The 26546-nt window shown below is 44.2% G+C and overlaps 1 protein-coding gene across 1 annotated transcript; it reads right to left on the reverse strand.

Moving 5' to 3' along the window:
• Positions 1 to 356: 356 nt before the first annotated feature.
• On the reverse strand, positions 357 to 7067 carry LOC137371823 (C-X-C chemokine receptor type 2-like). Its single transcript, XM_068034743.1, has 2 exons — positions 6892 to 7067; positions 357 to 3245 (listed from the first exon to the last, which is right to left on the reverse strand). The coding sequence occupies exon 2, from the start codon at positions 3240 to 3242 to the stop codon at positions 2091 to 2093; it is 1152 nt and encodes a 383-aa protein (XP_067890844.1). The 5' UTR covers positions 3243 to 3245; positions 6892 to 7067; the 3' UTR covers positions 357 to 2090.
• Positions 7068 to 26546: the final 19479 nt, after the last annotated feature.

Here is a 26546-nt window from a genome sequence, read left to right on the forward strand (position 1 = left end):
ATTCCACTGTATGTGTGGAGGTTACATATATCACTCCAGGAGAAATGCTCAGCATTTGAGTACTGAACGTATAGGTCTCCTGTTTAGTGCCTTCACGCACACTTAATTCACTATTACATCCCAAAATTGCAGGCTAAAATCAGACTTGTAAACAGGCGTGTCTTATTAGCACAGCACTGACGTCACGCCTGTTTTCACACTTTCACCAAAATAACCCCCTCTATCTTTGTCTGGAACTTGAGGAAAGGATTCAGGAACGGTTTTGTGTTAATTAAATGTAAACTCTGGTTTGGAAATGCTTTTATGCTGTTATAAGATTTTCATTCAATCTTCAAAAGTGAATAGAGACTCACAGCTTTGTTTAAAGAATAAACATGAAGTGAATTTATCAAATAAACAACGAACAAGCAAATAATCTGACAGTGATATATGTTTACACAAAGATTATCGTCTAAACTTCACAGAATGGTAGAAAAACAAATATATGGCATAGGAACAGGAATTGACCATTCACCCTCTGGAACCTGTTCCACTATTCAGATAGATCTGCATCTCAACTCCATTTTCCTGCTTTTGCTCGATGTCCCTTGATACTCTTATCCAACAAAAATCTGAAGAAGGGTCACTGACCTGAAACGTTAACTCTGCTTCTCTCTGCACAGATGCTGCCAGACCTGCTGAGTATTTCCGGCATTTCTTGTTTTTATTTCAGATTTCCAGCATCTGCAGTATTTTGCTTTTATAAAAATCTATCAATCTCAATACTCAAAATTTCGGTTGGCGTCACCCCAGCCCCCTCATCCACAGTCTTTTTTAGGAGAGAGAGTTCCAGATTTCCACAACCTCTTGTGTGAAAAGTGATTCCTCATTTCATTCCTGAATGACATGGCTCTAATTTTAAGGTTCTGCCCTTTTGTTCTGGACTCCTCCACTAAAGGAAATAGTTTCTCTGTATTCACCTCATCATTTTAAACACCTCCATTAGATCACTCTCTCAGCCTTCTAAACTCAAGGGAACACAAGCCAGATTGTTGCAACCTGCCCTCACCATTTAACCCTCTAAACCCTGATATAATTCTGGTGAATCTGTGGTGTATCCTCGCAAATCTAAGAACTCACCTAATCTCTTGTACTTGACTCAACAGGGTAGACTTTCCTCCAGGGCCACCCGACAGCTGCAATGCACCTGAGTGAAAGCAGATGCTGAGCCTCTCATTCCTGGACCATTTGCATGACCTCAGCGGATGCCAGGTGTGGGTTCACCTTCTGGCTGGGCCTCACACCTGAAGATCTGGGAGGTAGTCAGAGTGCAGCTGTGCTTCTGATCGCCAGTGTCGGGAACTGCTACCTGCTGCTGGAACAGCATGGGGGAAGGAGAGGTAAGAAAAGGTTTGTGCACTACTTACTGCCCCATTAACCCCGCAGATAATGCCAATGTAAGAAATGCTGAGGCCTGACGAGGAGTGAGTAACACAGACTATAAGGCATTCGCCTCTTGAAAAGTGTTCAAGGTCAAACTCAGACTCAGCCCTGCTTGAGTGCTCTCCAGTAAAATGGAGTCGAGCTCTTGTCAAGAGGAAAACAGCTCAAGGAGATGCTGAATGTAAGGACATTTTTGCTGGAGTGTTTCAGTCTGTGTAAATGAGAAGATCCATGAGTAGTGGAGTACATGGGAAAACCTGTCTGCACCAAAATAAAGATCAGTCTTGAGAATGCTGAGCTTGAAGCATTGAGCCGCAGGTCCATAGTTGTGTTAATCCAATTCCATTGCATGCAGGGTGGAAATTGTGAAGCAAATGTCCCTTGTGGCTATTCTTGTCCCTTGTGACTGAGCAATATGAGTATCATTGGCAGCAAAAGCAGAGTCTGTGCTCAGTGTTAGCAACATAACATTATCAACCAATAATGTGAGTGTGGGTATCACTTATTATTGGGTATAGAGACCCTGTATGATCTCAGCCAATACTAATAAAACTTTTATGCCTTATTTTCTCTACATTAGATAACATCACATTGCAGCATCTGGCAACTATTTAGTTATGGTGTTTAGAACTGAAACTACACAGCACTGTTACTCAATCTTTTAGTTCTTAAAAACTTTGCTTATTAATTCCTTCTTGTTTTTTATCAGCTGTCTTACTGACTGGCACAACATCTTCATCATAAGCAACATATATGCTGGTTGAAATAAGTCCAGATTCAGTGATGGAGGATAGAGATCTCCGATGCTTTGACATGATGGTTTGCTTACTGATTCCTTTCTTAACCAAGAGCTTGACCAGGTTCTTCCTGAATTTCACTCCGATGAATGCATATAAGATTGGGTTGATGCAGCTGTGCAGGAATCCCAAACTTTGGGTTGCAGACAGAGCTCTGTCAATATGATTGTGCATGTCACAAGTCTCATCAATGAGTTTACTCCTCATCAGTGTGTCGATGAACACAGTAATATTATACGGCAGCCAACAAATGAGAAAAGCCAGAACCACCGCTATGATGACCTTCATGGCTTTCTGTTTCTGGAATCCCTTCGTTTGACACAGTTTTTGGATAATCACACTGTAGCAGAAGATCATGACAAGCAGTGGGATGAGGAACCCAATAAAGTGCCTCAAAAACCTGGTGGTTACTCTCCATGTTTCAGCCGATTCACCTTCAAGTATTTCGTAACACATGATTCGGCCAGAATATATGTATTTGCCCTTATACAGAATAGGTAAAGACAGAGCAATGGCCAGCACCCAAACTGCAGCACAGACCAGTTTGATTAGAAATGGTCTCTTCTGTTTGTGAGTCTGTGTAGAGTAGACAATGGCCAGATAGCGGTCGATACTGATACAAGCCAGCAACAGAATCCCACTGTAAAAGTTAACTTCCTGTAACATGCTGATAATCTTACACATGACATCACCAAACACCCACCCAGATATGGCATCCACTGCCCAAAAGGGCAAGGTCACAGCAAAGAGCAGATCGGCCACTGCCAGATGAAGCAGGTAGATGTCTGTGGATGATATTGTGCGACGATTGTAAAGTATGACAACCATTACAACCATGTTCCCTGTCACAGCGAGGAAACAAATCAGGCTATAGACAACAGCAATTGCTGTGTTGATTGACTCATTTATAATGGGCGTACAGGGTGACATGTCTGGATCAACAATGTAGTCATCAGAATATGTGTAATTTTCAAAAAGATCACCAAAGTCGAAATCATCAAGCTCGATCTTCTGGCCCAGCATTTTCTGAAAGAAAGAAAGCGTATATCAGGCAATGAGAATAATCTTATGTTACAGTATCAGATTTGTATTGTTATATCATGTGTGTACAGTGAATATTGAAGATTTATTTGCACTGGACTCCCTGAAGCTAACATATTTTCTGATCATTTGATGCTTTGGGAGCTCTGCATTCCTTCAATTCTGGCCTCTTGTGCATTCCCAACTTCCTTCAACCAATCATTGGCAGCCATCCCAACTTCCTTCAGCCAATCATTGGCAGCCATCCCAACTTCCTTCAGCCAATCATTGGCAGCCATCCCAACTTCCTTCAGCCAATCATTGGCAGCCATGCCTTCAGCTGACAAAGCTCCAGGCTTTGGAATTCTCTCCCTAAGCATCTCCATCTCTCTCACCTCTTTTAAAAAGCTCCATAAAACTGACCTCTTTGACCACCGAGTCACCCATCCTTATGTCCTGTAAAAGCACATCATGTCCTCTATAAACCAGAGTGTGCATTTATTTATCCAATATTTATGCAAATGTTGTGAGATCATCGGTTGTACAGAATCAAATATCACTGTACCTACTTGGGTATACAGTTCCCATTGCTTATAGTCAATGTTTATGCAATTTTCCCACTCTACGCAATGTATGGTAAAGCTAAAAGGTATCCATTATACCTGTATTCAGGGAAAGTCTACACCTCGTAATTTTTAGCAGTGTGCTAGACCATGGCTAAATGACAAAGATGCAACTCCTGCATTACCCCGTAACATAACATTACCCTTGAAGCACGTGGGCCGGATTTTATTCCAGAGACAGGGGTCCTGGTAGCGAGCCGGTAGGCGGGGGAGACCGCATCTCAGCCCTCTGTCAGATGCCTGTTGCAATTTCATGGCGGGCAGCCAGTTAAATTCCCGCCACGGGGGATGCCATTGCTTTAAGGAACGAGCTCCTGCCTCCAGAGCTGCTGGCCAGTCGGAGGGCCGAGAGCTCTGCAGTACCAGCAGCACCGCTGGGACCAGTGGCCACTGCCAGTAACGTGGGAAACCCCGCAGTGCCAAAGATGGAAGAAACCCCGGGACGCAGGTGAATGGGGTCGGGGTCTCCAGGGCCAGTCAGGCAGGCCCCGGTGAGGAGTTTGAGTATGCAGTGGGGGTGGGGAGGGAGTCTTGCCGCAGTGGGTAGCCATCATAAAAACACAAGAACTTAAGAAATAGGAGCAGGAGTAGACTATACGGCCCATCGAGCCTGCTCCACCATTCAATATGATCATGGCTGATCTTGGGCTTCAACTCCACTTTCCCACCTTCTCCCCATATCCCTTGATGCCCTGAGAGACCAAAAATCTGTTTATCCCAGCCTTAAATATATTCAACAATGGAGCATCCACAACCCTCTGGGGGAGTGAATTCCAAAGAGTCACAATGCTCTGAGTGAAGAAATTTCTCTTCATCCCAGTCCTAAATGATTGGCCTCTTGTCCTAGATTCCCCAGCCATCGTTGCCAGGGGGCCCTATGAGTTCTATGGATTGCCCCAGAGGAGGGACCTCCCTGAGCCCTCTAGGAGCCCGCGAGATCTCACCTGGCATGTCACCACGTAACAGCGGGCCCCTCCGACTTTAGTAAAATCAAAACGGAGGTAGGAGGCTGCTCTTGAGGGCCTCAATTGGCCTGGGGCAGGAAGGCTGTCCTTGAAATTGTGCCCTGCACACCCAATTAATAAAGATCAAAAGTAGCAGTGATCCTCATCCCAACCCTTGGGGAATCCCACTATATGCCTTCCTCTGGTCTGTAAAACACCCATGAACCACTACTCTCTGTTTCTGGTCACTCAGCCAATTCCATATTCATGCTGTCACTGTCCCTTTTATTCCAAGGGCTTAAACTTGCTGACAAGCCTGTTATGTGGTACTTTACCAAAAGTCTTTTGGAAGTCCATGTACAGCACATCAATTGCATTACCCTCATCAACCCTGTCTGTTACCACAAATCTGTGCTGGCTTTCCTTAATCCTGTGTGCTTATTTTGCACCTGATAAATATTAATCCCGTACTTTCAGGATGGTGTTTCAGGTATTTGAGTCTCAATGTGCTTGAAGTGAGCTGCAAGTGGGTGTCAGGAACCTGTGCAATCAGATTTCCTGCTCCTGTGCAGCATGCAGTTCAGGGGCAAACAGTTCCCAGGAGCGCCTGGCATTACAGGTTCCGGAGATGCCCATGTCAGTACTCCCTGTCTTAAAGAACTGGCTGCTCTTTATTTTTGGCTTATTGAATCATAAAAATGTCTTTGCTGCTTCAGTATTTTTTTACAGACTGCCATTATTTCTTTACACTTAGGGAGCACCATTCAGTACTGTACAATCCCCTTGCCCCCCACCGCTGCTTTTGTGTGATACCAAACAACGACAAGCCTCTTTGACAACTACTGAAGCCGTCCACCTGGGCCCCTCCTGTTTCTATACCAAAGAATAAGAAGTTACTTCTCTCCCGCCTGCCACCCAGAAACCTCACAATCAAGTCATCCTCCTCCTCCTATTCCTCTCCATTATTCTTCACACCCACAACTTTTTCTCCCTGTTCCATTTACCTCCGGCTGGTGTAACAATACAGACCTCTTATCAGCTCTTAATAAACAGACCACAGAGGTGCCCATATAAATATGTTTGTGCTACTGCACCATGGCTGTGATAGCAGTGGTGCAGTAGCACAAACATATTTATAGTCGACAGAACCTTAGTACACACCTTGAATCTACAGCACAGAAACAAGCCATTTGACCCAACTGGCCAATGTCAGTATTTACACATCACACGCTGTCTTTCCACCCTGCCCACACATTCTTCTGTTCCCTTCTACCTCATGTATGTATCAAGCTTTTCCTTTAATGTTTCACTATATAAAGATCCTAGTGTGCAATTACAGTTTCTGGCACATATCACTAAAAATTTGCCCCAAGCCATCTGAAGGTGTCCGGATTAAAATCAGAGCCCATCTTCAAACAAAACTCCCCTGGAGTTTTAACTGGACCCTTCTCATAAAGGGGCAGCCATTAATTTACATACAGCTGAACTTTAACACAGAATAATATATTGAGTTTTACATGAAAGAAACAAAAAGAAAATGAGATTTGCATTTCTGTTGCGCCTTTCACAACCTTAGGATGTCTTAAAGTGCTTTCCAAATAATGAAGTGTAATCACTGTTGTAAATGTAGAAAATGCGGCAGCCAATTTGCACACAGTAAGATCCCACAAACAACAGAGTGATAATGATCAGATAATCCGATACAGTGATGTTGATTGAGAGATAAATATTGGCCAGGACTCCAGGGAAAATTCCTCTATTCTTCTTCAATGTAGTGCCATGGGAGGGCAGTGGGAGCCTTAGTTTAACAGTGCAGTGTGACAGTGCAGCGCTCCCTCAGTACTGTGCTGGCATGTCAGCCTAGGTCTTTGTGCTCAAGCCTCTGGAGTGGGACTTAAACCCCACATCCTTCTGACTCAGAGGCAAGAATGCCACCCATTGAACCACGGCTGGTACGTGGCATGATCCACTCGTCTTTATATTATCTACTGTCAGCAGCACAACGTGTATCTGCTTGATGTGTAAATAAAATGCTAAGCTCTTCAAAGAATTAAGTTGAACTGCTGAAAAATAATACCTACATACCTTCTCAAAAGTTGTTTAGTCTTCCCAGTCTTTAAGTTTGTACAATGGTTTTCCTGACCAGACAGCGGGGCATACACAAAGATGGCAACTCAAAAACTGCTACGATGTTTCATGACATGAACAGAGCTCTATATTTCATCAGAGTGAGAGAACTCTCCAATGTGTATCCTGTCTAATAGGAGGTCTGGATATTTTGTAAAGTGGGAAGAGTGTTGAAATACATTAAGTAATTGAAAGGCATTGTGCACAATGTCTACGAGAAGTGATGCAATTATGCTTAGTAAAATTTCATAGATTGTCGTAGCTGTAACAACGTACTCTACACCATATCCAGAAAGTCAGGATACGACCAGAAATGTGACAATTAGAGTAGTACCTCACATCCTGCAATGTGTTAAAAGGGTGGAATTGGAACCAGTAGTTTACTAGAGTGTAGCTTCCTACGGAATTCTCAAATCAGCTGATTTTGTGGTTTGAGAGTTTTGTGTGGCAATGCTGATTTTTAAAGTTTTATTTAATCAGGGTGTTCGGAATAAAGTGTCTCGGCTGATGAATATAATTAGAGTGTCTGAAGTAAGATGTTGATTATTTTCTCCCTCTGCCCTATGTCACACACGGACTCCAGTAAGAGAAGAATCTTGCTCCCAAAGACACTCCTTTGTGCTGATAAAAAGTTCTGTGAGCGGCTTTGGGGGAATGAGGGTATCTCTCCCTCCAGTGCTGTGGGGAAGCACCAACATAGGAACACAAGGAGGTCATTTAGCTGTTCCTGTTCAATGAGATCCTGGCTGATCTGTGACCTAACTCCGTATACCCACCTTTGCCCCATATCCCTTAATACATTTGGGTGAAGATGTGTTTCCTAATTTCACTCATGAAAGGTCTGGCTCTAGATGTGGTCAAGCCAGATCTTTGTATAACTGACACATGGCTTCTATCCCCTTGTATTCTAACCAATAGATATAATGGCCAATATTCCACTAGCTTTTTTGATTATTTTAGCTGTTCATGACATTTTAATGATGAACGTACCTGGACATCAGGTCTCTTTGAACCTCCACTGTTTCTAGCTTTTCACCATTTGGAAAGTACCCTGTTTTATCCTTTTTAGGTCGAAAGTGGATAATCTCACACTCACCTACATTGAAATCCATTTGACACAGTTTTGCCCATTCACTTAATCTACCAATATCTCTTTGTAACTTTATGATTCCATTGACACTGCTTACAATGTCGGCTATCATTTTATCATCGGCAAATTTGGATATGTGACTTTCTATCCCCATCATCTAAGTCATTAATAATGTTATGGACGGGTGGGAAATGATAGGGGTGGTTTTCCTTTTCACCTCTCAACTGCCCAAAGTGTGCTTTTATTAGAATTGTGTGTTAACCCTTGAGTGTTTTAATGGCCAATAAAAAAGACAAATGATAGGTTTTCTTGTAGGTTTAAAGATAAATATTTATTAAACAATACTCAAAAATATTTGTAACTTCACCCACACACACCATCACACACACGCACACACACACATGCACACACGCAAGAAAAGATAGAGATTAAAAGGTAGCATGCATTTAGGTCTGATAGTTTTTTAAAAGAGTTCGTTGTGAAACCTTGCTTGTTTCCCTAGGAGGAAGATTTTAAAATGGTACAGGCCTCTTTTTACTTTCTCCTGGTTCACTGACATCAAATTTTGGAATATTTCAGGTGGACAGAGGCTTTGGTTGCAATCTTCTTTGGTCAAAGCTCAGTCACAGCTCAGTGGCGAAGATCCTGTGACCATTTCTCGGATGGGGAGCTTCAAAGGCCACCTTTTGTCTCTGCCGCTAGATAGTTTAAAGATGGTATTCTGGTAAGGTCCTTCTCCTTGCTGGGATGGGTCTCTCTCTTCCTTCTGGCTTCTCTGCACAGGAAATGTCTCTTATTAAATTTTTTTAGCAGAGACTTGGGCCAGAAGTTTATGCCCACCGCAGGAGTGGGTTGGAGGGGGGATCGGGCGTAAAAATGGAGTGGGGGGTGGGGAGTGCTGTTCCCATCGTCTTTTACAAGTGGATTCGGAGGTGACAAATGGCCCCTTAAGAGCCTCCTCCCATCGCTGCTGGTATATTACCAGTAGTGGGCAGGTGGTTAGCAGCTCATAAGGCCATCCAGTAAAAATCTGGCGGCCTCCTTGCAGGCTGTGGTGGGCCTTCCTGATTGAGGGTCTCCCCTGCGGCACAAGCCGTCCCTACTGGAGCACCTCTCCTCCCCTTCTTGAACGACGCCCCCCCCCCCCCCACCGCCACCACCCCTTGCCTCGCCGGGGCCCAACCGATTGTCCCCGGCAAGGCCCAACACACTTAGTTACATTCCGGGGCTTAGTCCATGTTGTTGGTCATGGCTGGATGCAGTCCCAATCCCAGAAAGGGCCACCATTCCCGGTGATGCTGCTGGAACTGAAGAGTTCCCGGCCTGCTGATTGGCTGGCAGCTCTTGGAGGCAGGTCTTCCTGTATCAGAGAGGCGGAAGTCCTTCCCGAGGCCAATTAAGTGCCTGGGCGTAGCTTCCAGGCCTGGCGGAGGTAGGCTCACCACCAACTTTGTCTGCTGGTGGGCGGGGCCACCAGCCTGACATAAAATTCCGACCTTGGTTTTTGTCAGGTGACAAAAGTTTCTCTCCCATTGTGCTTTCATAAATGGTGTTTAATGATGTGACCAATATTAGACAATGGGTTTGGTTGTTGATCATCTCTGTGTCATCTTGACAAAGTAGTTTTTTCCACACCCTTTATCCTGAGTTTGAGTCTGGAGTCTCCATGTCTGAAAAGTCATTGTTAGCCAAACTGGTTGAAGAGGGGTAACAATTAACATTGAATGAGCCATTTACACTTCTAATACTTTCTCCAACACTCAACCAGACATGACGATTGATTCAGGGTTCCAACTGTTGCCATGTGTATTCGTGGTCTGATGATTTTAAAAAGCTGATTGGCTGGCAGATCGTGGAGGCAGGTCTTCCTACCTCAGAGAGGCAGAAGTCTCTCCCGAGGCCAATTAAATGCCAAGGCCTTGTAAAGAGGTCACCTGACCTCCTACTCCATCTTGTTTTGTTGCAAAAGGTGTCCATTTTGAGTTCAATTCATGAGTTCATTTTATATTTCACAATGTCTCCTTACGTGAGCAAGACAATAAATACAGCGAGTATTTGAGGCCCCAACACAGATCCTTGCAGGACACCATTAGTCGCATCCTATCAATTACTGTCAAAAGCAAACTACTTTGGATGCTGGAAATATGAAACAAAAACAGAAAATTCTGTAAATACCCAGCAGGTCAGGCAGTGTCTGTGGAAAGAAAAACAGAGTTAACGTTTCAAGTCCATGTGACCTTTCATCAGGCATGACCTAGCCATTACAAATCCATGCCCTCTGTGAGGTATTTTTTCAAATACCATGCACAATATTTTCACACACACGTTCAGGTGTGTCTAAGCTTTTGTTGCAGTTAGATGTGACACCCAAGGAACAGCAAAAGGATGTTGTGGAGTATCGGACAAGGTGCTCCTCTGCTGTCAGGGAGTTTCTCAGGGGGCTTAGCGGCCCTGAATACAGAGGATAAAAGTGTGCTCTTAAGGATCATCCATTTAGTGTTTCCTCTCCTTCAAATAACGTGGGCATCATTGTATAACGGGAATCTCCTTCCACAGTAAAGACCGCAGGTGAAACTATAAAACATTCAAAAAACAAAGGAGGGATAAAGGCAATAAAGGATCACAGATCAAAGAATGTAAACAGTGAAGTATTGGAGATGAAAAGGTCACCACGTTAAATGATTACAAATGGAGAGAGGCAGAATGTCTGGAAGTGGAGAGAAAAATTGATCAAATGATTAGAATAGCATAAAGAAGGAATAGAAATGAAGGCGAAAGCAATATTTTACAAAGATGGAAATCTGAAATAAAACTGAAAATGCTGGAAATTCTTAGCAGGTCAGGCAGCCTCTGTGGAGAAGGAAACAGAGTCAATGTTTCAGGCCAATGACCTTTCATCGGAAATGAAACATTGAACAACAACCACAATTTGCATTTATATATAGCCTTTACCATAGTAAGATATCCCAGAGCACTTCAAAAGAGTGTTATTGAACAGAATTGCAGGAATACAGAGATTTCAGAGGGTTGTGGGGCGAGAGAAGACTATAGAGATAGGGAGGGAGAGGCCATGAAAGGATTGGAAAACAAGGAAGAGAATTTTAAAAATCAAGGTGTTACCGGACAGGTATGTCAGAGAGCACAGCGGGTGGCAGGTGAACATGACTCGGTATGAATTAGGATACAGGCAGCAAAGTTTTGAATGAGCTCGAGTTTAAGGAAGGTGCAAGGTGCATTTACTTTAATACAGGTAAGGCAGATGAACTCAGAGCATGGGTCGATACATGGGATTGTGATATTATAGCTATTACGGAAACGTGGTTGAGGGATGGGCAGGATTGGCAGCTCAATGTTCCAGGGTGACAGAGGTGGAGGTAAGAGAGGAGGGGGAGTTGCACTATTGATTAGGGAGGACATCACGGCAGTACTTAGAGAGGATATCCCGGGGGGAATGTCCAGCGAGGCCATATGGGTAGAACTTAGAAATAAGAAAGGGGTGATCACTTTGATGGGATTGTACTATAGGCCCTCCAATAGTCAGAGGGAAGTGCAGGAGCATATATGTAGGGAAATCACAGATAGGTGTAGGAATTATAGGGTTGCAATAGTAGGTGATTTTAACTTCCCTAATATTGACTGGGACTGCCTTAGTGCTAAGGGATCAGACGGGGAAGAATTTGTTAAGTGTGTCCAGGATAGTTTTCTGAAGCAGTATGTGGATGGCCCTACTAGAGAAGGGGCTACACTCGACCTCCTCTTAGGAAATGAGGCTGGGCAGGTGGTTGATGTGTCAGTGGGAGAGCACTTTGGGACCAGTGACCATAACTCTATTAGCTTCAAGATAGTTATGGAAAAGGATAGGACTGGTCCTCAGGTTGAAGTCCTAAATTGGGGGAAGGCTAATTTCGATGGCATCAGACAGAACCTCTCAAAAGTTGAATGGAAGAGGCTGTTTACAGGTAAAGGGACGTCTGGCAAGTGGGAGGCTTTTAAAAGTGAGATAGGAAGAGTTCAGGGCCGGCATGTTCCTGTTAGATGGCAGGGCAAGGCTGGCAAGTTTAGGGAACCTTGGTTGACGAGGGATATTGAGGGTCTGGTCAGGACAAAGAAGGAGGCATATGTCAGATATAGGCAGCTGGGATCAAGCGAGTCCCTCGAGGAGTATAGGAGATGTAGGACTACACTTAAGAAGGAAATTAGGAGGGCGAAAAGGGGCCATGAGATTTCCCTGGCAGATAAGATAAAGGAGAATCCTAAAATATTCCATAAGTATATTAAGTGTAAAAGGGAGAGAGTAGGTCCCCTTAAGGATCAGTGTGGTGATCTATGTGTGGAGCCACGGGAAATGGGCGAGATCTTAAATGAATATTTCTCGTCCGTATTTACCGTGGAGAAGGTCATGGAAGCTAGTGAGTTCAAGGGAGGGAACAGCGATATCCTGGAGCATATCAACATTACAAAGGAGGAGGTGTTGGAGATTTTGAAGCGCTTTAAGGCGGATAAATCCCCAGGGCCTGACCTGGTGTATCCTAGGATGCTATAGGAAGCAAGGGAGGAGATTGCTGGGGCCCTGGCAGAGATTTTTGTATCAACGTTAGCCACGGATGAGGTACAGGAAGACTGGAGGATAGCTAATGTTGTGCCTTTATTTAAGACGGGCAGCAGGGATAAGCCAGGGAACTACAGGCCGGTGAGCCTTACATCAGTGGTGGGAAAGTTATTAGAAGGGATTCTGAGAGACAGGATTTATATGCATCTGGAAAGGCATGGTCTGATTAGGGATAGTCAGCATGGCTTTGTGCGTGGGAAATCATGTTTCACGAATTTGATTGAGTTTTTCGAGGTGGTGACCAAGAGGATTGATGAGGGCAGGGCGATGGACGTTGTCTACATGGACTTTAGCAAGTCCTTTGACAAGGTCCCGCATGGTAGGCTTGTCCAGAAGGTTCAAACACATGGGATCCAGGGTGAGCTAGCAAATTGGATACAAAATTGACTTGGTGATAGGAGGCAGAGGGTGGTAGTGGAGGGTTGTTTTTCAGATTGGAGGGCGGTGACCAGCGGTGTGCCGCAGGGATCGGTGCTGGGCCCTCTGTTGTTTGTCATATATATTAATGACTTGGATGTGAATGTAAGGGGCATGATTAGTAAGTTTGCAGATGACACCAAAATTGGTGGTATAGTGGACAGTGAAGAAGGTTGTCTAAGGTTACAACAGGATATAGATCAACTGAGAAAGTGGACAAGGGAGTGGCAAATGGAATTTAACCCAGACAAGTGTGAAGTGATGCAATTTGGGAAGGTATACCAGGGCAGGACATATACAGTGAATGGCAGGGCCCTGGGAAGTGTTGTTGAGCAGAGAGACCTTGGGGTGCAAGTACATAGTTCCCTGAAAGTGGCAACACAGGTAGACAGGGTGGTGAAGAAGGCGTATGGCATGCTTGCCTTCATCAACCGAGGCATTGAGTACAAGAGTTGGGACGTCATGTTACAGTTGTACATAACGTTGGTTCGGCCGCATTTGGAGTACTGTGTGCAGTTCTGGTCACCGCACTACAGGAAAGATGTGATTAAGCTAGAGAGGGTGCAGAAAAGATTCACAAGGATGTTGCCTGGTTTGGAGGGCTTGAGTTATAAAGAGAGATTGGATAGGCTGGGTCTGTTTACCCTGGAGCGAAGGAGGCTGAGAGGGGACATGATAGAGGGATATAAAATTATGAGAGGCATAGATAGGGTAGATAGTCAGAGTCTGTTTCCCATGGTAGGGGTGACTAAAACTAGAAGGCATAGATTTAAGGTGAGAGGGAGGAGGTTTAAAGGGGATCAAAGGGGTACATTTTTCACACAAAGAATAGTGGGTATCTGGAATGAGCTGCCTGAGGAGGTGGTGGAGGCAGGAACAGTAGTGACATTTAAGAGGCATCTGGACAGGTACTTGAATGAGCAAGGCATAGAGGGATATGGAATTAATGCAGGCAGGTGGGATTAGTATAGATAGGCATTATGGTCGGCATGGACTCGGTGGGCCGAAGGGCCTGTTTCTATGCTATATGACTCTATGACTCTCAGGTGGGAGGCCAACCAGGAGAGCGTTGGAATAGTCAAGTCTAGATGTAACAAAGATACGGATGAGGATTTCTGCAGCAAATGAGCTGAGGCAGTGGGAGACGAGCAATGTTACAAAGGTGGTAGTTTTGATGAAGCTCAACACCATCCAGAACAAAGCAGCTCACTTGATTGGCATCCCATCCACCACGACAATGGGTTTGGTTTCCCAATATTTATTTGGAGGAAATTGTCTAATACTGATCAAAATATACAGATTAGAGATGAAGGGATTCCTTAATTGGTCGAGGTATGGAATACAATAGCAGGGATGTAATACTGGAACTAAAACTGAAATAAAACGCTGGTTCGGCCACAGCTGGAATATTGTGTACAGTTCTGCTCACCACAATACAGGAAGGACATAATTGCTCTGGCGAGAGTACAGAGGAGTTTTACAAGAATGTGATCAAGGCTTGCACGTTACAGCTATGAGGAAAGATTAGAACAGAGGAAGCTGAGGGGTGATTGAGGAGTACGAAATTATGAGGGGCCTAGATAGAGTAGACAGAAAGGACCTATTTCCCCTAGCGGAGAGGTCAATTACCAGGCGGCACAGATTTAAGGTGATTGGTAGAAGGATTAGAGAAGACATGAGGAAATAAACTTTTTCACCCAGAGGGTGGTGAGTGTCTGGAATTCACTGCCAGGAACGGTGGTGGAGGCCGAAACCCTCAACTCATTTAAAGGTACCTGGACATGCGCCTGAAGTGCTGTAACCTGCAAGGCTATGGACCAGGTGCTGGAAGGTGGGATTAGATTGGGCGGATAGTTTTTGCAGCCAGCAGTGACACGATGGGCTGAATGGCCTCCTTCTGTGTCGTAATTTTTCTATGGTTCTAAAGCATCAGATTTAAGGAAAAGGCATATAACTGTGCAAAGGTGAGTGGCAGGTCAGATGATTGGTCAGAATATAAAGAACAGCAGAGAATAATAAAAGGTTAATCAGGAGAAAGAAATTAAAGTATGAGAGGAAGCTAGCTAGAAATGTAAAAACGGATAGCAAGAGTTTCTGCAGGTATTTAAAAAGGAAAAGCTTAAGTCAAGTGTGTTGGTCCTCCAGAGAGTGAGAATGGGGAGTTAATAATACTAATTAGCCTCCTTCTGTACAGTAATTATTCTATGGTTCTATGGATAAAAAACATTACAAGATTGAATGATAAAATGGAAGGAGAAACTGATGAATTGGAGAGGATGAAATTGACACAGTGATATAGTTATAAAGAGCGTGACTGAAACTTGTTATTTAAACAGTATTTGCTTGATAAATCAACGTGGCATTTTCCGTAAATGGAACAAGTCAGTTAGTCAGACGGTCAGTGATGGTGAATAGCTGAAGAATGCTCCATTCCAGTTAAATGTCTAATTGGGAAGGAACAATTTGAAGGGGACGGGAACATGACCATTCCAAAATAGCGGGAGAAGTATTGGATAAACACAGTCTTCCAATCCCCCTCACTGTTTGTGCGTACAAGCATAACAGGAGAAGGTTCCTGTATTTGTCGCAGTCAAACCACAAGGTTGTCATAAGAAAAAGTCTAGACATGCAGCATTGTTCCAAGATTTCACATAGCTGAGGACAATTTGTTACAATTAAAGACCAAACAGTCTCATCACAACTAATTATGGGAATTTGATGAGTCTGTTGGGTCACCTTTAAATTGTAGACAATTGGCTGAAACTGACTACAGCAATAATTTGAAAAAGTAGAACAAAGCACTGCTCTTAATTGGTGCCTTGACGAGTCACAGTGGCCAAATCTGTAATGATGTTGCTGATAGGAAATAGAAGGATTACATAGAATTTACAGCACAAGAACAAGCCACTTGAACCAACTGGTCTGTGTCAGTGTTTATGCTCCACACCTCCCACCCCTCTTTATCTACCTTTATTAACATATTGACAACTTTACATCAGACCCATAATCTTCACCTGTTCACGTCCACATAAATCAAACAATTACCGGTAAATTGGTCAAAAGCCGCTGAATAGATTTCAATCCCCGGTGTGGACTTGTCAGTTAACCCCTTCCTCCACAAGTCATACTCCAGGATGTACCCTGCCATGAGAACCAAGTTATTTAAATTTGGGTTTTGCTGGCATTTAGAAACTGGATCCTTATCCTTTTTAAGACACAACATATTTTCATATCAAATTGTTCATTCCTCTTAGCTCCTGGACAAAATGTACTGATGTATATTAAATTAATAAATTCTGACATAAGGTTCATTCTATACTCGGTGATTCCCCCATGACATTGTGCATGGGGAGTCAAGACAAAGTGAAGTCTTCAGGTGAACAGGGGTTAAAGGGTCAGGGAATAATTGGACCAAGGTGCACAGACGTAATTCAGTGGCTATTTTGAAGTAGGAAAATAAGTTTGTTTCCAATCTCCAGCTTTGCTCAAGATTTGCTTGAAATTTTGATTGTGTCTTCAAGTTGTAGACTCAATATTCAACTTAAATTGCTTGCTTGCTTCAACATCATCTAACCCTTTTAATTTTTTAGAGTCATTAAGTCTTGAAGGAGGCCATTCAGCCCATCAAGTCCATGCTGCCTCTCTGTACAGCAATCTAATCAGTCCCATTCCCCTGTAGACCTACAGGTTTATTTTCCTCAATGGCCGAATTTTCTTTTGAAATCATTCATCGTCTCTGCTTCCACCACCCTCATAGGCAGCGAGTTGAAGATTTGGTATCATTTTCCTCCAAGACTGTTTCTCCAGAAAAGAAAAGTTTAGTCACTTCTTCCTTTGTTTCCAACAGTCTCCTAAAGCCTGGAATCCTCTTGGTCATTCTTCTCTGAACCTTTCCCAATATATCATATTTCAAGTGGCCAAAACTGCCCACAGGATTAGCCTCACATTGGCCAGTGGTTTCCAGTTAAAGAAAGAACTTACATTTATATAGCAACTTTCACGTCCTCAAGATGTCCGAAACTTCTTCATCACCAATTCATCCCTTTTTGAAGTATAGTCACTGTTGTTAACGGAACAAACAGGGCAGCCGATTTTGCACAGCAAAGTCCCACAAATAGCAAAGAGATAAATTGTTAGATAATCTGTTTCTCAGCCAGGTTGGTTGAGGGCTATATGTTTGCCTGGTCACCTGGAGGACTCCACTGCTATTCCTCAAAATTAATCGAATAGATTTTCCTGCCTCTCCTACCAACCCACACTGGAAAAGTAAATCTTTTCATGTGGGATTACATAGTAATGACAGCACAGAAACCGGCCATTTGACTGTTCTCCGCTCAAGCCTCCTCTCACCCCTCTTCATCTAACCCCATCAACATATCCTTCGATTTCAGGTAATTGGCAAAAGAAGCAATGGAGCTATGAGGAAAAACGTTTTCGCACAGCGAGAGGTTAGGATCTGGAATGCACTGCCAAAGAGTGCGGTGGAGGTAGATTCAAAAGGTATTCAAAAGTGAATTAGATAGTTATCTGAAAAGGAAGAATGTGCAGGGTTACAAGGAGAAGGCAGGGGAATGGAGAGCTGGTGCAGACACGATGGGCCGAATGACCTCCTTCTGTGCTGTAACAATTGTGATTCTGTGATATTCTATTCCTTTCGCCCTCATATATTCCCACATCCTAATCACGCTCTTGGTAAAGAGGTTTTTCCTACATCCCCTATTAGATTTATTTGTGACTATCTTATATTGATGGCCCCTAGTTCTGGTTTTCCCAGGAGGTGGAAATACCTTCTCTATGCCTACCCTATCAAACCCTTCCATAACCTTCAAAACTTCGATCAGGTCACTCCTCAGTCCTCTGTTTTCTAGAGGGAAAAGCCCCAGCCTGTCCAATCTTTCCTGATAGGTATAACCTCTTCATACTGATATCATTCTAATAAAGCTTTTTTGCATCTTTTCCAGGGTCTCTTTTCACTCATCTCATCTTCATTTTGTTTTCTCTGGTTACTGACCCTCCTGTCACTGGAAATGATTTCCCCCAATCTACTCTATCAAAACCCTTGATAATTTTGAACACCTCTGTTAAATCTCCTCTTAACCTTCTCTACAGTAAGGAGAACAATCCCAGCTTCTCCAGTCTCTCCACATAACTGAACTCCCTCATCCCTGGTACTGTTCCAGTAAATCTCCTCCGCACCCTCTCCAAGGCCCTCACATCCTTCCTAAAGTGTGGTGACCAGAATTGAACACAATTCTCCAGCTGGGACCTAATTAGTGTTTTATAAAAGTTTAACATAGCTTCCTTTCTTTTGTAGTCTATGAGAGGAATTTTACCCATGGAGGATGGGTGGGTTGGAGTGGGTGAGAAAATAAAAAGTTTAAAAATCTCAAACCTGGCCCCAACTCACCTCATTCTGGATTTAATGAAGGCAGGCTGGGAAGAGGTGACAAATCCATGCTCTGGAGATAGGTCGGTCACTGAAATATTTTAAGGAGGCTGCGTGCTTCCATTTTAAGAAGACTTTTAATTCTAACTCTTGGAGATCAGGTAAAAGGAGGCACGAAGGGCTGGATCCATAAGGCAAATTCCTTTAATGCATGGCTCGTGGGTTAGGAGCATGTTACGAGCTCACAGAACACCGATCTGGTGTGTACTCTGTCTTTAATGAAACTTACTGTAATGGCTGCCTGTAGTCAGAGTGCCTCATGGTGGAGGTCACATGACTACGGCAAGCCAGGAGGCACATTGGTACAGTATTGTATTTCTATCCCAAACATACCCCTTTTCATACAAAAAAAACACACAAAAAACTACATGCGTCATCATTTACACTGTGAGTTGCCCAGGTTACCCACCATGCACACAACTGTTCTCATGCATTAGTAGTTTGTCATTCTTGTCAGTCTCTGCACATGCATTGCACACATAGTCATTAAATCATGCCAATCTCTTAATGGTGCGCATGTCATTGGTTGTGCGTCTGGTTGATTTTCCTTCTCCGGCGAGTGTAGTTCCCTTGTCACTTGTTGCCACAGTAACTGTTGTTGTTCCATTTCCGTTGTTGGGGAGTTGTGGACCCCTGGGGTTGATGCTTGTTCTGTGGTCTGTGCAGTTGGTGAGTTCACATCTTCCTAACTGGCTGCCTGCCATGAAGGAACAGCCTCTCCAGTTCTTCGTATGTGCCTGCGGTTGTGACGGTATCTCTGTCCTTCATGGCCACCGCATCTGATCGAGGTGACAACTGCTCTATGCAGGTCCCAAGTTGCTACTTGGGCTGACTCCTGCTGAGTGCATTGAAGGTTTGTACCCTGACTGGCTCTCCAATGCTCAATTCTGGCAATTTAGTTCAGCAGTTCAGTCAAAATGAAATTTGGCTTTCTGCCATTTCACCTTGATTTTGTCTGCCCGCTCTGCGGAATCCAATTGCTCCTTCCCCACAGCCTCCAGCTCGGGTGCCTGAGCGGACGATCGCCAGATCTTCCCGGGCACCTGAGAAGGCGACTGCCAGATCGTTCTCTTCCTCACCATTGTATGACCTTGCAGCTGGCAAAGGTATTCTCATTCCAGCGCCAGCACCTGCTCCTCTAGGCCGTCTCCTGGGATATTTTCTTTTTGCATATTGAGGGTTACCAGTCCAAGTTTTAGACTTGCTTCATCTGAGATGAGTCGCTTTTGCTTGCCGTCTATGATTTGAAACTCCAGATATTCATTCTTGTCATTGCATTGGGCTCTCAGAGTAATTTGTCCTCTGGGCACTAGTACGGTGCCGTCATATAGCCTCAACCTTACTTTTGAGGGCTTCATTTTTTGGATTGCTATGTCGAGCCACTTCGCACAGGTCTGTGAAGGTCACGATGTTGCATGACGCACCAGTGCCTATCTGGCACTTTATTTTGAATCGATATTCTCCTCCTGCAGTCATCATTTCAACAGCCACAAACCATTTGTGACCGATCAACCTCTCTGAACCAACCTGTTGTATTGTGTACAGTTATTCGTCAGAATCCTCGACTGATATCTCTCCAGTTGCCATTTGTACCTGCTTGTTGTACTTCTTTCTAGCCAAACACTGGTGTGCAAAATGATTCAGCTTCTTTCAGTGAGAACACTGTTTTCCCCATGCTGGGCATGCCTTCTTTTCCTGTGTCTGATGTCCTCCGCAGTATTTGCATCCTCCACTTTGTCTGTGATCTTTCTGCCCTTTCAGCCTGGAATGTCTGTCAGTATAATGCAAGGCCTGGTCTGTTCTGCCATGAATATGCTCTAGCTGCTGATATACATCAGCGCTTCTGCACACATCAATCGCTTTCCTGAGACTAAGTATGTCTTCACTCAGTAGATGTGCTCTCACTGCAGGATCTCTCATGCCTCATACAATCCTGTCTTTAATTAGATCATCTTTTGGTTTTGCAAATTCACAGGATTCTGCGAGCTGTGTTAATGTAGTCATATATTGATCAACAGACACTTTTTCACCTTGGACCCTAATATTGAACACTTGCATTACACATAAGTTACGTTCACTTGGGGTTCAAAGCTTGCCTTCTAAGCTTTCAAAATTTTGCTGTTAATTTTTTCGGTTCTTCAGAGAGATTTAGGATGGAATACACTTGTAACAGTCTCTCCCCAGCAGTGTAGCTGCTCATAGCTGCTCTGGTTTGATAATTAAATTTATTGTAATTTTGCTATTGCGAGTGGAAAAACTGCCAGTTCTGTTTCATACCACCTTTCATTTCGACCGGCGGAGGCAGAGGAAAATTTGTGGCCATTATCTTACCCTGTGCTTTCAGCTGTTTCTTTGTTCCTTTTCTGTGGCTTCCTGTGGCTTTTAGCAGTTTTGACCATTCCCGTGGCCTTAGTTCTGTAGCTATGCTTTTCACCAGCTCTTCACCACTCAATCTCAGCTGCACTCTGACACCATGTTACGAGCTCACAGGACACCAGTCTGGTGTGTACTCTGTCTTTAATGAAACTTACTGTAATGGCTGCCTGTAGTCAGAGTGCCTCATGGTAGAGGTCACTTGACGACAGCAAGCCAGGAGGCACATTGGTACAGTATTGCATTTCTACCCCAAACAGAGCAGCAGAAAGGTTTTGTCCAGGCCCTACAAACCTATCTACACACAATCAAATCTCCGCCCCATTCCTCACGATTTTCTAACCCTCCCACGATGTCCAATTAGCTTCACCATTCCCTCACCGATGCCTGATTTGTCCCCTCCCATGTGTCCGATTTGTTCTGTGCTGCAATATCTGATTCATCTCCCAACCCCCTCCTTCTTTGTCAGACTCAGCTTGCCCCCTCCTCACGCACCTCCACGATTTGTGATTTACTCCTTCCACGATGTCTGATTCACCCATCCCCAACAACTCTGTGCCATTGCCACCCTGGTAATGCCCAAATGGCACACTTTGTAATATATTATGCACAATTGCTAAATCAAGGCCATGATGTTCGTGTATGTTGTGAAGAGAATTTTCTCAACTCAGATACCCTGCATCAGAATATGCAGCCGACAGGAAGAGACAGAAAGTGAGTTCGAATTGCTGTTGCTCTATATCATAGTTGTTGGTGAGAATTCCATGGAAGAAAAATTGCAAAGATGCATGCCATTCAGCCCACTTTGACCAGGGAGATGTCCCAGAGCTTAGCCTTCCCTCTCTCTGCCCTTTCTCTGATACGTGACTGGTAATAAACCCCTTCAATTCTATTAACTGGATTTAAATCTAACCTGAACAGAGATGACTGAGGCCTTCTCTCCAATGTGGGAGTGAATGTTTAATAAAGTTGAATAATTTAATATTTAGATGAAGAAAAAATAATTAGAAACAGCCAAAACGGATTTCAGAAAGGAATATTGTGTTTGGCAAACCTGACAGAGCTCTTTGAGGAAGTGATGGATATGGCACATTGAGGAAATGCAGTAAATACTGCTGTCAAAAAATAAGGTTAGAAACAACAATGTCGTTGTACAGGACTTTGCAAGAACAGATTTTGGGGGAAGTCTCTGACAAGCTACCACATAGGAAATGATTGGAGAAGATTAAGATGTCCAGGATTAGAAGATGGGTAGCAAATTGGATTAAAACTTGTTCGAAGCAGTGAGTAGGAGTTAAGAGCAGTCTCTCAGAGTAGTTGGAAATGAGTAGCTGTGACACATAGAGAACTGTTGCTGTTTACTGTGTGCATCAGTGATTTGAATGGGTGTGGTGCCCAAATATGTAGGTACTCTGTTTATCCACCCCTCTCAAATTGTTTACACCTGTTCCCCGATATTCTCCCAAACCAGACATTTATTTCACTTAAATTTGCCAACTGTTTTGGTCATTTCATTTGTCTGTCTTCCTGCAGTCTTTTATAGGCCCTCTCATTGTTCGTCAAACCTCCTAAATTAGTGTTAACAGAAAATTTCAAGATGCGAGGTCTAAATCATCTATATGTTCTGAGAACAAAAGTAAACCCAGCAGTGATCTCGATAGTACATCACCTCCACCCCGTCTCTGATCTGAGGAACACCCATTTATCCTACCTCTCATATAAAAACAGAAAATGCTGGAAACATTCCGCAGGTCTGGCAACATCTTTGGAGAGAGAAACAGAGTTAGCATTTCAGGTCGATGACCTTTCATCAGAACTAGAAAAAGTTAAGAGATGTAATAGATTTCTTCTTTCTTTGGCCTCCTTGTCTCGAGAGACAATGGGTAAGCGCCTGGAGGTGGTCAGTGGTGTGTGGAGCAGCGCCTGGAGTGGCTATAAAGGCCAATTCTAGAATGACAGGCTCTTCCACAGGTGCTGCAGAAAAATTTGATTGTCGGGGCTGTTGCACAGTTGGCTCTCCCCTTGCGCCTCTGTCTTTTTTCCTGCCAACTACTAAGTCTCTTCGACTCGCCACACTTTAGCCCCGCCTTCATGGCTGCCCGCTAGCTCTGGCGAACGCTGGCAACTGACTCCCACGACTTGTGATCAACGTCACAGGATTTCATGTCGCGTTTGCAGACGTCTTTATAGCGGAGACATGGACGGCCGGTGGGTCTGATACCAGTGGCGAGTTCGCTGAACAATGTATCTTTGGGGATCCTGCCATCTTCCATGCGGCTCACATGGCCAAGCCATCTCAAGCGCCGCTGACTCAGTAGTGTGTATAAGCTGGGGATGTTGGCTGACTCGAGAACTTCTGTGTTGGAGATACGGTCCTGCCACCTGATGCCAAGGATTCTCCGGAGGCAGCGAAGATGGAATGAATTGAGACGTCGCTCTTGGCTGACATACGTTGTCCAGGCCTCGCTGCCATAGAGCAAGGTACTGAGGACACAGGCTTGATACACTCGGACTTTTGTGTTCCGTGTCAGTGCGCCATTTTCCCACACTCCCTTGGCCAGTCTGGACATAGCAGTGGAAGCCTTTCCCATGCGCTTGTTGATTTCTGCATCTAGAGACAGGTTACTGGTGATAGTTGAGCCTAGGTAGGTGAACTCTTGAACCACTTCCAGAGCGTGGTTGCCAATATTGATGGACGGAGCATTTCTGACGTTCTGCCCCATGATGTTCGTTTTCTTGAGGCTGATGGTTAGGCCAAATTCATTGCAGGCAGACGCAAACCTGTCGATGAGACTCTGCAGACACTCTTCAGTGTGAGATGTTAAAGCAGCATCGTCAGCAAAGAGGAGTTCCCTGATGAGGACTTTCCGTACTTTGGACTTTGCTCTTAGACGGGCAAGTTTGAACAACCTGTCCCCTGATCTTGTGTGGAGGAAAATTCCTTCTTCAGAGGATTTGAACGCATGTGAAAGCAGCAGGGAGAAGAAAATCCCAAAAAGTGTGGGTGCGAGAACACAGCCCTGTTTCATGCCGCTCAGGATAGGAAAGGGCTCTGATGAGGAGCCACCATGCTGAATTGTGCCTTTCATATTGTCATGGAATGAGGTGATGATACTTAGTAGCTTTGGTGGGCATCCAATCTTTTCTAGTAGTCTGAAGAGCCCACGTCTGCTGACGAGGTCAAAGGCTTTGGTGAGATCAATGAAAGCAATGTAAAGGGGCATCTGTTGTTCACGGCATTTCTCCTGTATCTGACGAAGGGAGAACAGCAAGTCAACGGTCAATCTCACTGCACGAAAGCCACACTGTGCCTCAGGGTAGACGCGCTCTGCCAGCTTCTGGAGCCTGTTTAGAGCTACTCAAGCAAAGACTTTCCCCACTATGCTGAGCAGGGAGATTCCACGGTAGTTGTTGCAGTCACCGCAGTCACCTTTGTTTTTATAGAGGGTGATGATATTGGCATCGCGCATGTCCTGAGGTACTGCTCCCTCGTCCCAGCACAGGCATAGCAGTTCATGTAGTGCTGAGAGTATAGCAGGCTTGGCACTCTTGATTATTTCAGGGGTAATGCTGTCCTTCCCAGGTAATAGATTTAAGGCAAGTATAAAAGGCAGGAAAAGTGGGAGAGGAGCAAAGAACAAAAGGGAAGGTCTATAATAGGGTGGAAGAAAGGACAAGGCGAAAAGGGTGGGAATGGGACAAGCAAAGAAACAAAAGATGAGTCTAGAGGAGGTGTAAAAGGGAAAGTAGCATCATTAACAACAGCTTCCATCGAAAACCAAAAAACTCAAAACAAAATGGGCCAGAGGTTATGATGTGAAATTGTTGAACTCAGTGTTGAGTCCAGAAGGTTATAAAGTGCCCAATGGAAAGGTGCTGTTCCTACAGCTTACATTGAACTTCATTGGAACAGTGAAGGAAGCCGAAGACAGAGAAATCAGAATGGGAGAGGAGAATTAAAACGACAAGCTCAGGGTCATGCTTGTGAATTGAAAGGAGGTGTTCTGCAGAGTGATCACTCATAGAAACATAGAAACATAAAAACATAGAAAATAGGAGCAGGAGTAGGCCATTCGGCCCTTCGAGCCTGCTCCGCCATTCATTATGATCATGGCTGATCATCCAACTCAGTAACCTGTTCCCGCTTTCACCCCATACCCTTTGAACCCTTTAGACCCAAGAGCAATATCTAACTCCTTCTTGAAAACAGACAATATTTTGGCCTCAACTGCTTTCTGTGGTAGTGAATTCCACAGGCTCACCACTCTCTGGGTGAAGAAATTTCTCCTCATCTCAGTCCTGAAAGGTTTACGCCGTATCCTTAGACTATGACCCCTGGTTCTGGACTCCCCCACCATCGGGAACATCCTTCCTGCATCTACCCTGTCAAGTCCTGTTAGAATTTTATAGGTTTCTATGAGATCCCCCCTCACTCTTCTGAACTCCAGCGAATATAATCCTAACCGACTCAATCTCTCCTCATATGTCAGTCCCGCCATCCCAGGAATCAGTCTGGTGAACCTTCGCTGCACTCCCTCTATAGCAAGAACATCCTTCCTCAGATAAGGAGACCAAAACTGCACACAATATTCCAGGTGTGGCCTCACCGAGGCCCTGTATAATTGCAGCAAGACATCCCTGCTCCTGTACTCGAATCCTCTTACTATGAAGGCCAACATACCATTTGCCCTTTTTACCGCCTGTTGCACCTGCATGCTTACCTTCAGCGACTGGTGTGCAAGAACACCCAGGTCTCGTTGCATATTCCCCTCTCTCAGTTTATAGCCATTCAGATAATAATCTGCCTTCCTGTTTTTGCTACCAAAGTGGATAACCTCACATTTATCCACATTATACTGCATCTGTCATGCATTTGCCCACTCACTCAATATGTCCAAATCACCCTGAAGCCTCTCTGCATCCTCCTCACAACTCACCGTCTCACCCAGTTTTGTGTCATCTGCAAATGTGGAGATATTACATTTAGTTCCCTCATCTAAATCATTAATATATATTGTGAATAGATGGGGTCCGAGCACCGATCCCTGCAGTACCCCACTAGTCACTGCCTGCCATTCAGAAAAAGACCCATTTATCCCTACTCTTTGTTTCCTGTCCGCAAACCAACTTTCTATCCATTGCAATACACTACCCCCAATGCCATGTGCTTTAATTTTACACGCTAATCTCTTATGTGGGACCTTGTCGAAAGCCTTCTGAAAGTCCAAAAAAACCACATCCACTGGCTCCCCCTCATCACCTCTACTAGTTACATCCTCGAAGAATTCTAGTAGATTTGTCAAGCATGATTTCCCTTTCGTAAATCCATTCTCACTCTGCCCAATTCTACCACTGTTAGTGCTCTGCTATAAAATCTTTGATAATGGACTCTAGAATTTTCCCCACTACTGACATCAGGCTGACTGGTCTATAATTCCCTGTTTTTTCTCTACCTCCCTTTTTAAATAGTGGGGTTACATTAGCTACAATCTGTAGGAACTGTTCCAGAGTCGATAGAATCTTGGAAGATGACCACCAATGTATCCGCTATTTCTAGGGCCACTTCCTTAAGAACTCTGGGATGCATACCATCAGGCCCTGGGGATTTATCGGTCTTCAATCCCATCAATTTCCCCAACACCATTTCTCTGCTCAGACTGATTTCCTTCAGTTCCTCT

Source organism: Heterodontus francisci, chromosome 7 (genome assembly GCF_036365525.1).
Source record: "Heterodontus francisci isolate sHetFra1 chromosome 7, sHetFra1.hap1, whole genome shotgun sequence".
Lineage (NCBI taxonomy): Eukaryota > Metazoa > Chordata > Chondrichthyes > Heterodontiformes > Heterodontidae > Heterodontus > Heterodontus francisci.